A 15,680-nucleotide genomic window follows, 5' to 3' on the forward strand; every position below is an offset into this window, starting at 1 on the left:
CTCATTATAAGTGGGAGCTAAATGATGAGAACACATGGACACGTAGAGGGAACAGAAGATACAGGGGCCTGCCGGAGGGGAGGAGTGGAAGAAGGGAGAGGATCAGGACAAATAACTAATGGGTACTCGGCTTAATACTAGGGTGACAGTTAGAATCTCTTCGCACTCTCCCATGATGCACATTTACCTCTATCACATACTGCAGATATACCCCTGAACTTAAAAGTTTAAAAAAATGGGAAAATTTTAAAAAGAGAGAAAGCTGTAATAGTAGCAGTTGAATTTTACATTCAAAAATCAAACATTTCAAAACAGATCATGAAATTGTTTTTATTTGTTACTGATTTTATAACATGGATTTAATTTCAAATCTATGTTTTAGAGTATCTTGTGGTGTGAAGACCTGTTATTAGCCAATGGTGCCTTTTTCTTTCATAATTAATTCGCTATGGATTTAATTTATGTAAATGAAATAGTGGCTTATTTATTGCACAGGAAAATTAAAATTTTATTTTACAAAATTCAAACTTATGCTTATTTTAAATGTAATGCTTTTACTTAAAAAGTTCCTCTTTATTATATATAGTAGTGAGATGGTTTAATAAATTGCGTGTGTTTCTATGAAAGGGGTTTGAGAAGCAAAAGAAATTTGGAGATGCTGAGGTAGACAAAGTGCGGCGTATAAGGTTCCTGAGAAGAGAGGTGGGTTGGGACACCAAGCGCTGAGCAGAAAATGATAGTGAACTGGGCAAAGGGTCACCTGCCCCGTTGCCATCACAGCAGCTGTAGCAGAAGAGATGGTATGAGCTGATAAATGCAGGCTTATGGATATGGTGCTGGAAAGGTAACCTGAGGCCAGACTTAGTTTATTCCGTGTTTATTGGGCATCTGTTTTTTACCATTCACTGTGCTAGGTCTGGAGACACAAAGATGTAAAAGATACACTCTGCCTCGGAGAACTGCATGAACTCGGAGGGTGGAGGTTGCAGTGAGCTGAAATCGCACCACTGCACTCCAGCCTGAGCAACAGAGTGCAACTCTGTCTCAAAAAAAAGAGAGATACTCTGCCTCACTTCCGCGGCTGCAGACTTCCTCTCTGTTTGGGCTGGCCTAAGTATTGCAATTCTGCAGTGCAGAGTAGCCATGGCAGCACCTGCCATCTCCTGGGAGGTCACTCCCAGCTGCTGCCATGCCTCCAGAAACGCAGATGCAAGGAGAAAGGCTCTCCTGAGGAACCAGCCTCCCTTGGCAGGCTAGACAGGAGTTGGCTGCCCTGAAAGTGTGTATCTGTTTCAATATCCTGTTCTTTGTTTTATATAAACCTAAAGGTCTGTTACGGAGATTTGGGTGTATGGTCAAAGACTTCCACTGCCCCTGGGGAAATGTCTTGAGTTGTTCATCCTTTGCTTAGAAAAGTGATCAAGGTGTAGACCCAAGCTCCCGGGTAGTGATGAGCAGAAGACTCACCCCGAGTTATAGGTGTTTTTATCAGTTCTTACGGACAGTTTCAAAATCTATTAAGTAAAAAATTTAAAAGTACTGAAATTTGGTTTCTATAAGCCAAAAGAACTTACTGAGAATGCTAATGCAATATTCTACTGGCCGCCTCCACACCCAGCGGAGCTCGTGCGACGAAGCCTGAGCGCTGCTCGTTTGACTAGTGATGATTTGCGGAAAGGATTCTATTACTATGTTATCAGCGTTGTTCCGGGGCCATCTTCATTTTCAAATGCTGCTCTTCTTGCTTACTTTAGCTTCATCACAATAATTTAGTTTGTTTTGGATTGTTTTGTTAACCCCTTACACTGCAGTATTGCGTACTTGCATCAGCAGTATAATGGTTTCCCAATAACTACGTTTTAAGTCCCTTATGACTTGTAATTCAGAAATGAATCACCCATTATCTGTTTTGCTAAAGCAGATATATGATCCCCGCCTCCTGCCACCACCTCACCAATTTGCTGTAGAGAGGCACTCCTTTGATTTGCTGCTTGCAAATCTTTGTTTTTAAATAACTGCTATTAAGAGCAAATTAACAAAATTAGATTTATATGCCATTATTTTATAATATAAAATTATACTCTTATGAAGAAATGGTAAGAGATGTATATGTTGCTAGAAAAGAATCTTATTACATCTTGTTTGTTTTGAAATGTTCCTGTTACCCCTAGAGTTTGTTTCACTGGACCACTGACATGTTTGGATTAGGGAGGCTGTCTCACCTGAGGGGTCTAACGACAGACAATCTGAGAGGATCACATAGAAGAAAGCAGGAAGCTGCGAATACTGGAAATCACTTAGGAAAGTTTATCCTTTTTCAAATTATTCAAAAATTATAAGCCAATTGGGGTTCAAGCCATCCCTTTATAATAAACCAGTTGTATGCATTGAGAACTCCCTGAGAGGACTGGAAGACACGTTTGTGTATACTGTAGTGGGAAGGCCAGATCAGACTGCTGCCCTCCCAATAAGTTGGGAGCTTTGCCACTCTGTGGGAGTTAGAATTTTGATCTGGGAATGGATAATGAGTAATTTAAAGCGGGCTGTGCGGTTACCTTAGCTGGGACAAGGCAGCTGCTGGGACTGATTACCAGGGAGAAATTAAATGGGAAAAGGAGGCAACAAAACAAAGTTGGGACAATGCCAAAGAAACTATACGTTACACGTTTGCCTAGGATAGGCCCACTGCCCAGGAAGAAGAAAAAAAACACCCTTTGATGTATTCATCAACTATTTACTGAGTGTTTATACACTGCTGATGTGCTTGGGATACATCAGAGGACACGTAGACAGCCTTGTCCTTATGGAACTTACATTCTTTGAGCTACCTTCAAGATCTAGTCCTTTGTTTTTAAGACCTAAAGCCAAAAGTAGAGAGAGAGAGTCTGCATCATACTTAACAGCATCCATCCTAAAACCGAATTCTCTGGACCCTCCTCAGTTTACTTCTTTGAGGCTGCTTTGTAGCTCCGTGAGCTAATTCCTTAATCTTAAACTTCATCTTCCTCACTTTCTTGATCTCCAAAATGCTACCTTGTAGGGTTGTGAAAATTGCCTAAAATAATCCCTGAAAAGGTCTTTAGAATAGTTCCTGGCACAATGTTAGTGCTCAACAAATGTTTCACATTGCTATTCATTCATATCCTTCACTCAACATATGTATTAGACCGTTAATACATGCTGAGCTCTGTTCTGGATTCTGGGATTGCATCAGGAACTTCAGAGACTTAGATTCTAAATGGTTGTTTATTTATATTATAGGTTAAATTGACTCTTGTGAGTTAGTCTGTGAACCAAAATACCATGTTTACATAATGTTATTTCTAAAGCAAAATGCCTTTTGAATTTTCAACAACTGATTTATGGAACGACATTTTGGACCACAACTTGGGATATGCCTATGATGTTCTAAGTGTTTGTGAACATGTGAATGTGTGTGTCGTATGTGTGTGTGTGTGTGTGTGTTTGTGTGTCCTCTATTTGGTGGTGAAAGTTTTCAGTCTGAGCCCCAAATAAAATTTCAAGAGAGATACATCTATCTGGCTGCTTTTTTAAAATCATATTTTCAGCATAGTTAGGAATAAGAAACACTCTAAAAAATTTTTTTACACAAATTTTAGGTTCACAACAAAATTAAAAGGAAGGTACAAAGATTTCCCATATACCTCATACATGCATAGCCTCGCCCATTATCAGTATCCCCCACCAGTGTGGTATAATTGTTACAATTGATAAGCCTTCATTGGGACATCATAATCACCCAAAGGCCATAGTTGATGTTAGGGTTCAGCCTTGGTTTTGTACATTCTATGGTTTTGGACAAACATATGATATATATCTATTAGTGAACATGCTCTATATGATATATCATACATATCATGATATATGATATATCATCTATATATCATGATATGATATCATACAGAGCATGTTCACTGTCCTACAAATCATCTGTACTCTGCCTATTCATCCCTCCCTGACCCCATGCCCTGGCAACCACTGGTCTTTTTACTGTGTTCTTAGGTTTGCCTTTTTCAGAATTCTCTATAGTAGGAATCATACGGTATGTAGCTTTTTCAGATTGCGTTCTTTCACTTTGTAATGTGCATTTCAGTTTCTTCCATGTATTTTCATGGTTTGATAGCTCATTTCTTCTTAGTGTTGAATAGTACTTCAGTGTCTGGATGTACCACAATTTATTTATCTATTCACCTGCTGACAGACATCTTGGTCACTTCCAAGTTTTAGTCATTTTGACGAAAGCTGCTTATAAACATCCATGTGCAAGTTTTAGTGTGGATGTCTTCAACTTTCGGGGGAAGTCCCGAAGAGTATGATTGCTGATCTGCATGTTAAGAATATGTTTAGTTTCGTTAAAAACCACCAAACTGTTTTCCAAAGTAGCTGTTTCATTTTGCATTCCCACCAGCAGTGAATGAGAGTTCCTGTTGCTCCACATCCCAACCAGCATTTGGTGGTGTCAGTGTTCTAGACGTTGGCTATTCTAATAGGTGTGTAATGGTATCTTGTTGTTTTAATTTGCATTTCCCTGATGACATATGATGTGGAGCATCTTTTTTTATGCTGATTTACCATCTGTATATCTTATTTGGTGAGGGCTCTGTTAAGGTCTTTGACCATTTTTCAATCAGGTTTTATCTTCTTACTGTTGAGTTTTTAGAGTTCTTTTAATAACTTAAATAACAGTCCTTTTATCAGTTGTGTCCTTTGCAAATATTTGCTCCCAGCATGTGGCTTGTCTTCTCCTTCTCCTGATATTGTGTTTTGCAGAACAGAAGTTTTTAATTTTAATAAAATCCAGTTTATCAATTTTTTTTTTGAGCAGTGGCAAGGTTTATTGTGAAGAACAAAAGAACAAAGCACAAAGCTTCCACAGCATGGAAGGGGCCCCAGGCGGTTTGCCCCAACTTTTTTCATGGATCATACCTTTGGTGTTGTAGCTATAAAGTTACTGTCATACCTGTGGTCACCTAGATTTTCTGATATGTTATTTTCTATGAATTTTATAGTTCTGTGTTTGACAGTTAAATCTGTGATCCATTTCAAGTTATGTTTTGTAAAGGGTGTAAAGTCTGTGTCTAGATTCATTCTTTTTTTGCATATGGATATCTAGTTGTTTTCGCGCTGCTTGTTAAAAACTCTATCTTTGCTCTATTGTACTACTTTTGCTGTTTGTCAAAGATCAGTTAACTACATTTATCTGAGAGGAACACTCTTTTTAAATTCCCAATTGTAACTTCATTAAGTCTTTAGGAACAGAAAAATAAAAGGCTAGCAGAGTTTAACTTCTACTTCTGGGAGGGAAAATTTTATGTTAGTACTAGGAAATAACTAATGCCTGTTTGGAGGCAAAAATTCTGACAAACCATTTATAACCTGCCAATTTTAATATTTTTATAATATTTGTTATTTTTGCTTTTTCTACAATTAACTCTGGATAATACAAAAATATTCAATTAATAATGCTTGCTGCACACGTTAGCATTGTACAAAGAACCACAAGAGGCTATGACTATTAAACATCTATCTTTAGAAAAGTCTTTTGCCAAAAGACAGAATAGGTAAATTTCTGTTCTTATATTAGAGGGGAGAAAAGGTGCATTTCAGTGCTGAAAGTCCCTGAAAAATTTCTTCCATATATCCAATGTAAACCTCTTTTAGTCAATTCACTCTCTAAAGCTGATTTTCTCTCTTTGGTTTATCTTTTTGGTAGATCTAGAACTTCTGATTAGAATTTTCATTATCTTAACTCTTAGACTTAAAATTTGACTTAGAACTTTTAAGTTAAATCGGATTTTTCATTTCTGTAGTTGTGTTTGTTGCTTTGCCTTAGACTCTATAATTTTAAACACTGAATTTTAAATTTGAAAACCTAAACTAGATTGCCTGGCTTTTGCTTTATTTTGCACCTTCTAACTTATTAATATATCCCTATATTTATTAACATGCATTCAGCACTAGGTACAAAAGGAAAAAAGACATATTTACCCGTTAGAAGCTTCTAATCTAGTGCAAGAGGTATACAGTAATCATATAGGTGTTATAGACTATGGTAAGAATAAACCCAGGATGCTGTGTGTGCCCATCAGACTGGCATGTCACCCAGGTTTAGAGGTACAGGGCACAATTCTTTTGAGAAATAATATCTATCGTCAAATCCTAAAATGACATGGAAGAATTCTTTTTTTTTTTGTTTTTCGTAACGGAGTCTTGCTCTGTTGCCCAGGCTGGAGTGCAGTGGCATGATCTCGGCTCACTGCAAGCTCCGCCTCCCGGGTTCACGCCATTCTCCTGCCTCAGCCTCCCGAGTAGCTGGGACTACAGGCGCCCGCCACCACACCTGGCTAGTTTTTTTGTATTTTTTAGTAGAGACAGGGTTTCACTATGTTAGCCAGGATGTTCTCAATCTCCTGACCTTGTGATCTGCCTGCCTCAACCTCCCAAAGTGCTGGGATTATAGGTGTGAGCCACCGTGCCAGCTATGACATGGAAAAATTCTTAACAGGAAAAAAGGTGTACATGTTTGAAGATCTTGGGGGTCAAGGAGAACATGGTCTCTTTAAGAACTCACTATTGCTTTAAAACATAAAGGGAGAAGGACAATAAATGAGGCAGAGACAGTAAGCAGGGGTTTAATCTTCCTATTGTCTTTCTGTTCTTCTGGGACTCCAGTTATGCATTAGAAAGACTATGTGATGATGTCCTACATTTGATGTTGTCCCACAGTTCTTGGATGTACTGTTCTAGTCTCTTCCCCACCCCCATCCTCAACTTCTTTCTCTCTTCTTTTTATTTCATTTTGGATAATTTTTATTGGTCAATCTTCAAATTTAATGATTTTTTTTCCCTCTGCTGAGTCCATTCTGCTGATAGACCCATCATGGGAATTCTTTATTTCTGATGTTGTATTCTTTGTTTTTTCATTTGTAGCATTTCTGTTTGACTCTCATCACGGCCTGTGGTGGGGCTGGGGATGGGGTTTCCAGCCATTTCCACAGTGTTAGATATAGTGGTTTGCTGGAGCTAAATATTAAACTTTTAGAAATGTGTGAGCCATTTGACATCACATTGATAGTTTAAAATTGGCCATGGCAGAAGTAGGTACACTACAGAAATTTTCAGACACTATGAATCAGGACTTATTTTTCCCCAGAAAGCTGTTTTTTTGTTTGTTTGTTTGTTTGTTTTGTTTTGTTTTTGAGACGGAGTCTCGCTCTGTCGCCCAGGCTGGAGTGCAGTGGCACGATCTCGGCTCACTGCAAGCTCTGCCTCCTGGGTTCATGCCATTCTCCTGCCTCAGCCTCCTGAGTAGCTGGGATTACAGGCACCCGCCACCATGCTTGGCTAATTTTTTTTTGTATTTTTAATAGAGATGGAGTTTCACCATGTTGGCCAGGATGGTCTGGATTTCCTGACCTCGCGATCTGCCCACCTCGGCCTCCCAAAGTGCTGGGCTTACAGGCGTGAGCCACCGTGCCCGTCCAGAAAGCTGTTTTTTAAACATTTAGCATCACACCACTGATAGATTTTGCTTTTGCCCTCCCTCAGTGACAGTTCACATTTTTCCTAGGATCGGGGCAACAGGTTTCCACCCATTTCCCAGAGGAAGACAGCTTTTGCCTCTCACCTTCCCCTGGACACAGTGGGCCTTTTCCTGAGAAGGTTTCTTGCCCCTCCCCCAGGAGCTTGAGGCTTTTGCTTCATGTGAAAAAATAGAGTCTAGTCAGTGGGCAGTGGGAGTGCTCATGTCCCATCTCAGAGTGGGGAAGCTGCCCGTGGGTTTTTTGCCCCGCCTCCAGTCTTTCCTGTGTGCATCCAGTGGGAGGAAGGCTGTGGAAAAGTTCAATAATAAGTGCAGGTTTCTCTTGTCCTCTTGTGTTTGGGGCTCCCAGGGTTCCAGGCTGGCACACTAGCCCACACTCTAAGAACCCATTAAAATGTTGGCTGCTTTCCTTTAATCTACTTTTACAGTGGCCTTTTCCCCTTTCCATGCCATGCCAAAGATAAAACGGTTCAATTGTTCTGTCTTTAGAGAGACATGTCACCTTTTGGAATTTACATCAGCTAGTTACCTTGTAACCTCAGCTGTCTGATTGGCTCAAGAAAAAAATATGATTTTGAAGATTATCTGGCTTTTGCTCATTGTTAGAGTGGGAGTGATTGTGTGTATGTGTGTGCGTGTGTGTGTGTGTGTGTGCGCGCGCGCACGCTTTCCTACCTCCTAGTAGGAGGTAGGCCCCTCAGAAGTTAGACCTGAAAGAGTCTTTCTCTTGAACCATGTAAAAATGTTTAGGATTTCTTCTGAGCACTCTGAGAGGGTCCTTTGAAGGCTTTTAAACAGGGGAAAAACGTTTCTGTGATGTTAGCGTTTTCAGTACCATGAGGCTTTTCTCATCCTTGGTGAGCCGGAGTGGCTCCTGATAACTTTCTGCTGATCATGGCCTATCTTTAACTTTGAAGTTGGTTTCTGATCTCTGAGTTTATTGACATTTTTACCAGTGATTTTGCTTGCATTATCCAACTACTTCCATTCGTATGACATTCCTCTGGTTTGTATCTTTCCATTTCTGTTTTAAGATATGTTAACTAACCAAGTGAGTGACTTCAATGAAGATTCTGCCAATTCCTTCATTCCTACTGTCTTAGAACCTGCACAAGGATCAAATATGAATGCTTATTTTGGTTGCAGTCCCTGGGCAGTGAGAGTGAGGGTACGGAAGGTGAGGTGTGGAAGAATGGAAAACAATGTGTGATAATGTGTTACAATACTGGTGACTGCTGCTTCTTTTATTTTTACGTTATTTTATTTTCTATTTTTTGAGACAGGGTCTCACTCTGTCACCCAGGCTGGGGTGCAGTCGTGCGATCATGGCTCACTGCAGCCTCAACCTCCTGGGTTTAAGCGATCCTCCCACCTCAGCCTCCCAGGTAGCTGGGACCTCAGGTGCATGTCACTGCACCGTTTACCATTTTAAATTTAATCATGTGGCTGGCTGCAGTGGCTCATGCCTGTAATCTCAGCACTTCGAGAGGCCAAGGCAGGTGGATCACCTGAGGTCAGGAGTTCAAGACCAGCGTGGCCAACATGGTGAAACCCCATCTCTACTAAAAATACAAAAAATTAGCCAGGTGGGATGGTGGGTGCCTGTAATCCCAGCTACTCCAGAGGCTGAGGCAGGAGAAACAGTTGAAGCCAGGAGGCAGAGGTTGCAGTGAGCCAAGATCACGCCACTGTACCCCAGCCTGAGCAACAAGAGTGAGACTTCGTCACACACACACACACACACGCATGCACACACACACACGCATGCACGCATGCACACACACACACATCCCCAGCCTGAGCAACAAGAGTGAGACTTCGTCTCACACACACACACACACACGCATGCATGCACACACACACATCAGTGGAGCTGTTCTGTAGAGATAGTAGTATTGCCTTCTGTTTCTAGAGGGGGAAATTGAGGCTCTGAGAAGTTATATAACTTCCCCAACATCACATAGCTAATATGTGGCATTGTTAGTCTAGGAATGCAGGAGTATCTGAGGTCAGAGCCCATGCTTTTAACTACTGTAGTGCAGTGCCTACCTGAGTTTCCCCAGCAAGTCAGCATCTCAGCGGGGCTTGGACTACAAGCCGCCCGACTCCCAGTCCACGAAGCTCTCTAGCAGATTTTCCCATCCCAACTTGGTAGTGAAAGTGTTTGTTACATCTAAGAGTCAAATTCTTTCTCTACTAGGGGCCTTTCAGGCTAATGTGCCTTAGAAAGCTTCCCAGGTTATAGCAAGACTAAATGAGCTTTTAAAAAGACTTTTTAATTGCTAATGGAGCATATGGTGCATAATGGTTAAGAATATGCAGTTTCCAGAGCTTTCTGCCTGGGTTCTAATGCCAGTCCCACCACCGAACCTGCTGTTGACCTTGCGCAAGTTACTTCACCCCTCAGTGAGTCGGTGTCTTCATCCACAGGAGAGAAAAACAGAAAAGTTCCCACCTCGTAGGGTTATGAGACTTAAATGAGCTTAGAGCTTGCCTGGCGTGTACAAAATAATGTATGTTTTTGTTAAATAAAATAAGTTCTTCGGTTTTATTCTGCAATTTAAACTTAATAGTATATCGTTATTAAATTAGAAAAAAAAACAACAAAGGAAAAGAAGAACATTAAATAGCAGGTCTTCCTTTGAAGCTAAATAAGCTCTGCTGCTAGGCAGGACCCCACTTTTGTCTCAGGAAACGCTCAATTTCAGGCTGCGTTTCAGAGGTTTGGTTCCAAGGCAGACCCTTTTCACCTGACTTGGGAAGGGCAGTTCAATTTGCCTGTCAGAAAGCCTGTGGATCAGTTCCAGGAAGAATTCCAGGAATTCTGGGAAATGGCTGGAAGGCATTGACATGGGGTGGGAGCTGAGTGTAAGGCCCTGTAGGCAGCAGTGTTCCAATTGTGCACTTTTGATGTTGCACAAAAGATTGAAATCTAGACTCAATGAAACATAATGAATTAACTGCTTTGTGGGATACCATGGCTTTTTGACATTTCTTTGGTAATGTTGAACAAAATAACTTCTGAGGTGATTGCATAAGGAAAGCAGTGCCTTTAGTGCTTTTGAAAAGTGTCTTCCTGTGTTGAGCTGAATGTGCATATTTAAGGGGGAAAAGCAATTTTGTGCATTGTTTTGGCCATGTGTAGCATGCAGTCTGCTGGTGGTGGGAATTTAGTAGATTAAAGTAAATGTTTGGTTTTGTGATCATATCTTGATGATATTTAGTGATATTTTCTGGACTTTTGTTTTCTAGAAATTAATTGGTTTAAAATTTTTCCATTATCCATAAAATAATTTATTTTGTATATGAACATGGGTAGAACCATTTTCTCCTTCTTATCTATGGAAAATATTCAGCTTTAAGGAGCGGGTATCTTAAAGGCATTTTGTATGAATATAGAAAAACAGCATTAAAGTGGCTTTTGAGTCACTCTTTTCCACTAAATGTAAATTGTAATATTTCTATGTTAGGCAAATGTGTCATTAAAAGAAAGTAGGCATCCATCTAGCTGATGTATTGCTGACCCTGGCTGCTAAGTGAAGCTCACACAGTCCTCTGCAAATGTGGGTACAGGGGACGGATGGGTATTAAGATGCCAAATGTGCTGTTCATGCTGAATTGTTTTCTAACCAGCCCATGCTACTTCTCTGCTATTTCTTTATCTTTTTCTTTGTCTGATACTCCCCTCAATTTTACATTACTTTCCTGCTCTCTTTTCACAGTCCTGTTGCTTTGGTTCTTCATTTCTAGAATACCCACTTCATTTCTAGAAGGAAATCTGGTCAGAATGTATACTCTTCTACAGTAAAATGGTAAATGGTGTGCCTAGGAGTAGCATTTTATTCAAATTCATATGGCTAGACTTTATTATCTAAAATCTGAGATGTACTAATTAGGGAACATAATTTTAATCAAAAATCTAGTTGTCAGAAAACTCTAGGTTTGTTAAAAAATATATATGTAAATATAGGTACAGATATATCCTACAGACTTTGAACTATCTTAGCATTGGGATTGTTTTATACGAGTCAGATCAGAACATACGAAGAGTCACAACTGTCATTGATCATAATTTATGACCCTTTCTAGACTTTCTGAATGTTGTTATAGAAAGAAATGTCTTATATTGAGCTTGATTCTTTAGCATCATAGAAATTCATTCAGGAAAGTTTGATGAATAACAGAAGAAATCTTTATTCACTGGCCCAAAGCTTAGTTTATACTCAGTGCTGTTATAACATCTGCATGTGTGTCTGCATTAGTACTGTCAGTTTTCCATGGCAAAAAGAGACTCTTTAAAGATGGAAATTATTATAATAAGACTTTGTATTTTTATAAAGTACCTCTAATTGGTAGCATTCAAAATGAATTCATGTTGGTTAATAATGAGGCGTAAACTTTGCTGTATAAGTGAATAGTTCATCATATTACACCAACAGGTGATTTTTACATCGATATCAACAGTGTTTCTTGAGATTGAGGAACTGTGGAAAGGATTTTAGTAGAAGGGTGGCGATTTGCGGCAGATGTGTATCTGCACCTCTGGTCTCACTGGTTGTAGTGGAACAATAAAAGTGCAGCAACCGTCTGGGTGGCAAGATGGCTAAGGTCGGCTCCCGCCTGTGACAGTAAGAATGGAGGAGATTTGTTTGACGTCCTAGACTCTGGATTATAAGAAGGAGACATGTCAAGCAGTAACTACGTGGCATGTGGCTGTGATGCGTGTGCAGCCAGCCTCCTGGTGTGGCCTTCCCAAAGACGGGGAAGCGTTCCATTCAAGTGTGTCTCAGCGCTTGCATGACACAATGCCGCTGGATTTGACGTCAGTTCTGCCTTCAGGGAAAAGCCCTGATTTTCATAGGTAACCTAATCTGTAGGAAAAAAGAACATCAAAAAAAAAAAAAAAAAAAAGTATAGCCACAAAAGTTCTTTCCACTCGTGTGTGGATCTTTCCAGTTTTTTCAGACAGAACCCGAACAACAGCCTCGCAGTCACTGAATCTTCCAACACGGAAAGTTAAAGCTGATTTCTTCGTCATGGAGAAAAGCTTACAAACCTTTTCAGACTACTTTAGGACCAATTCTTGGAACCACATCTTCTTCCTGATTTAAATGTTTGGCTGTGTACCTCCAGCTAGAGCTATTAGAGTTTTTGCTGATTTGCTTGGCATATCTCCAGCAAAATAGTCCATTAAAATTCAAATCCTTTCCCAATAATTGAGACAATCAATTTACATTAAACAAGGCACAAATATAATTTTATGTACAATTTAAATTCTATAGAAAATAATCAGTATGCAATACAGAGGGACACTTATTTTGATGCAAAGAGATGTTTTTATAGTCTGCATTAAACAAATCTTTCATATTTTCAAAATAGTGCCCTCATTATCTTTGCGTAGAGGAGCTCTATTGTGTTTTATTTTAATGTAGGAACAAGTGTGTGTCCGTGGCTGCATGTTTGATAAGCAGTGTAACTTTCTCTCTGTGACATGTAAAGGGAAAGGCTCGAGATAGAATAAGGAAGGTACTTGCTTGCTATTTAACTTGGAATAATTCTTACAAAAAGGGCAAAGAGGATGCGTGGAGCTTTTATTGCCTTTGTACCAGCATTAGTGAAATGGGCATCGTTTGTTCGTCTTCACCCTTTTAGGACAGACCAGGTAGTTGTTGCTCTGCCAGAGGTTGTGTTAGGTCCTAGGCAGATCACTTAATGGGACTTGGGAAGGATGCATAGGATGGGGGGCCATGTGCACGCACATAATTGTGTGCCGTAGTGCAGAAGGTTCCTGGGAAAGTTTTAAACCCCCAGCAAGTAACCTCACAAGGCAGCTAGCCTCCACCAATGTGCCTGAATCCTCCACAGTTCTCATTTGTAAGCTCTGAATGAGACCGGTATTGTCGGTCAGGAAATCTAGAACGCTGGAGAAATATTATTAGGAGGAATATAGTAAAAATAATGACAAGATCGAAAACAAATCCTGTCAGAGCCCAAGAATAAATTTGGCTTCCGCTTGCTGTGTCTGTCTGTTTCCATAACGGTCCAGAATAGAAACCGGATGTTTAAAATCTCTCTCCTTTTCACATGCTCTCCTCCCCTCCTGTCTTCCTTCCTCTTCAGTATTAGTAGACTTACTATTTTTATTATTTTTTATTTATATTCCTAGTTTTCAATATTTGCCATTTGTGTGGATAACACATTAATTTTTAATGAAATATTTTCAGACTCTTGGAACTCTTGGAATAGCTGAATCATAAAAAAAACTTGAAATGGATATAGATTCCAGGGCAGCACACAAACTGAATATTACACTTGTTTTAGTCTTCCCACTGACAAATGACAAATGGTTATTCGAAAGGATCATGTGTACTTAGATTTAAACTTCTTATGTTTCTATATGAGACTAGTTTGTATAATTTTTGTGGCACAGAAGGTAATTCAGACACCATTTTAATTAATAATTAAAATGAAAGAAACAGCAAAACAATATGTTAGGTAGTGAGCTCCAATAATTTTCTTTTTATCTGGAAATACTTATTTTTGACAAGCCACATTGCTAGTAAGGGAATTCAGATGTGATTTAGATTAAGTCTTAGGCTTAGCTTTATTTTAGTTCTGTTGTAGAACTAAAGTTGTTGTTTTTGTTTGTTTGTTTTTGTTTTTTTTTTTTGTTTGGTTGGTTTTTTGAGATGGAGTCTCTTTCTGTTGCCCAGGCTGTATTGCAGTGGCATGATCTTGGCTCACTGCAGCCTTCACCTCCCGGGTTCAAGCGAGTCTTCTACCTCAGCCTCCTGAGTAGCTGGGACTACAGGCACACGCTGCCACACCCAGCTGATTATATTTTAGTAGAAACGGTTTCACTGTGTTGCCCAGGCTGGTCTCAGGCTGTTCTCAAACTCCTGAGCTCAGGCAGTCCGCCTGTCTCAGCCTCCCAAAATGCTAGGATTACAGGCGTGAGCCACCACGCCAGGCCAGTTCTAAAGATTTTAAAGTGGCATTTGTTTCTTTGGGTAATTTATTTCCGCCAATCAATAATTGTTGTTAGTGAAATTAAAGTTAATACTGGATATTATTTAATTTTATACTACATGCCTTTCCCAGAAATGCAACTTTGTAATCTACTTTGGAACTGTAAATTAGTAAGAATAGTTTCTTCTAAAAGTTTGTTTGTTGTTATAGCTAGCATGGACATTTAAGATATAACATCTTTTAGATCTTTTCTTATTCTCAAATTATAAGGATTTCAATTACTATTTTATGTTGGTAACTTATATCTTATTTTAATCATTTATATATGTGGTTACTTTTGTATTTTCTTCCTTTTAAATTAAAATTCCTAAAAAAGTTTACTTATCTCAAGTAAATTTACTTATTCTCAACATTAATAACAAATATATATTTTTCCAAATGTTATTTTCTAATGTATTTCTAAAGACTAATAAATGTTTAAGGAGCTCTGCCTGCCTTATATGACCCAAGTTATATAGAATGGCATTTTATAGAATCAGAAGAGACTTGAAAGATTATCTAGTCCAACTTAATCTCTCATCATCTACTCCCAGCCTCCATTCCCATCCCCATCCCCAGCACCACATTTTATAGATAAGAAAACGGAAGCCCAAAGAATCCAGGTCATGACTCGAATCTGTTTTCTGACATCAGGTCTAGTGTTTCTACTATAGCCACTCAATAACTTACATGCTTCCAGAAATAGGGAGGTGAACTAGTACTAATGATGAAAGGAAAATATAAAATGGACATAAATAATCAGATGTTTACCAGAAGCTATTTTGTCCAGTGACCTTGAGAACAGAACTTGGATGGTTAATTGAAAGGTCAAAAAATACATGACAGGTGATGTATATGTGGGGCTAAGACATATTTTTTATGTGTAAGGATCACCTGATTTGGCATGCCATGTCATTTGCCCTGGATAAACAACGCCCAAAATACATCTTTTATTGCACCCAATTTTGATTTCTCCAAACCAAATGAGGACGTGAAGACACTTGGGAAACAGCCTTCATGCAGAATTTCCTGTTTTAATGGCCTTGCCCACCAAGTCTTTTACATTTATTTCAGGCACACCTAATTGGACAAACTTTTTGTTTGGGGG

General features: G+C 39.3%; 1 protein-coding gene across 14 annotated transcripts in view; it reads left to right on the top strand.

Annotated features, from left to right (window-relative positions):
* The window catches only part of SDCCAG8 (serologically defined colon cancer antigen 8), a 246,367-nt gene that overhangs the window by 176,484 nt on the left and 54,203 nt on the right, over nucleotides 1–15,680 (top strand). Inside the window, exon 17 of one of the 14 annotated variants that reach the window (XM_009196419.4) lies at nucleotides 2,172–4,430. The exons of the other annotated variants lie outside the window; for them this stretch is intronic. Coding sequence (XP_009194683.2) covers nucleotides 2,172–2,208 — 37 coding nt within the window. The 3' untranslated portion in view covers nucleotides 2,209–4,430. Of the gene's footprint in view, nucleotides 1–2,171; nucleotides 4,431–15,680 lie in introns of those variants that run through there. 14 annotated transcript variants of the gene reach the window in all.

The sequence above is a fragment of the Papio anubis genome, chromosome 1, assembly GCF_008728515.1.
Source record: "Papio anubis isolate 15944 chromosome 1, Panubis1.0, whole genome shotgun sequence".
NCBI lineage: Eukaryota > Metazoa > Chordata > Mammalia > Primates > Cercopithecidae > Papio > Papio anubis.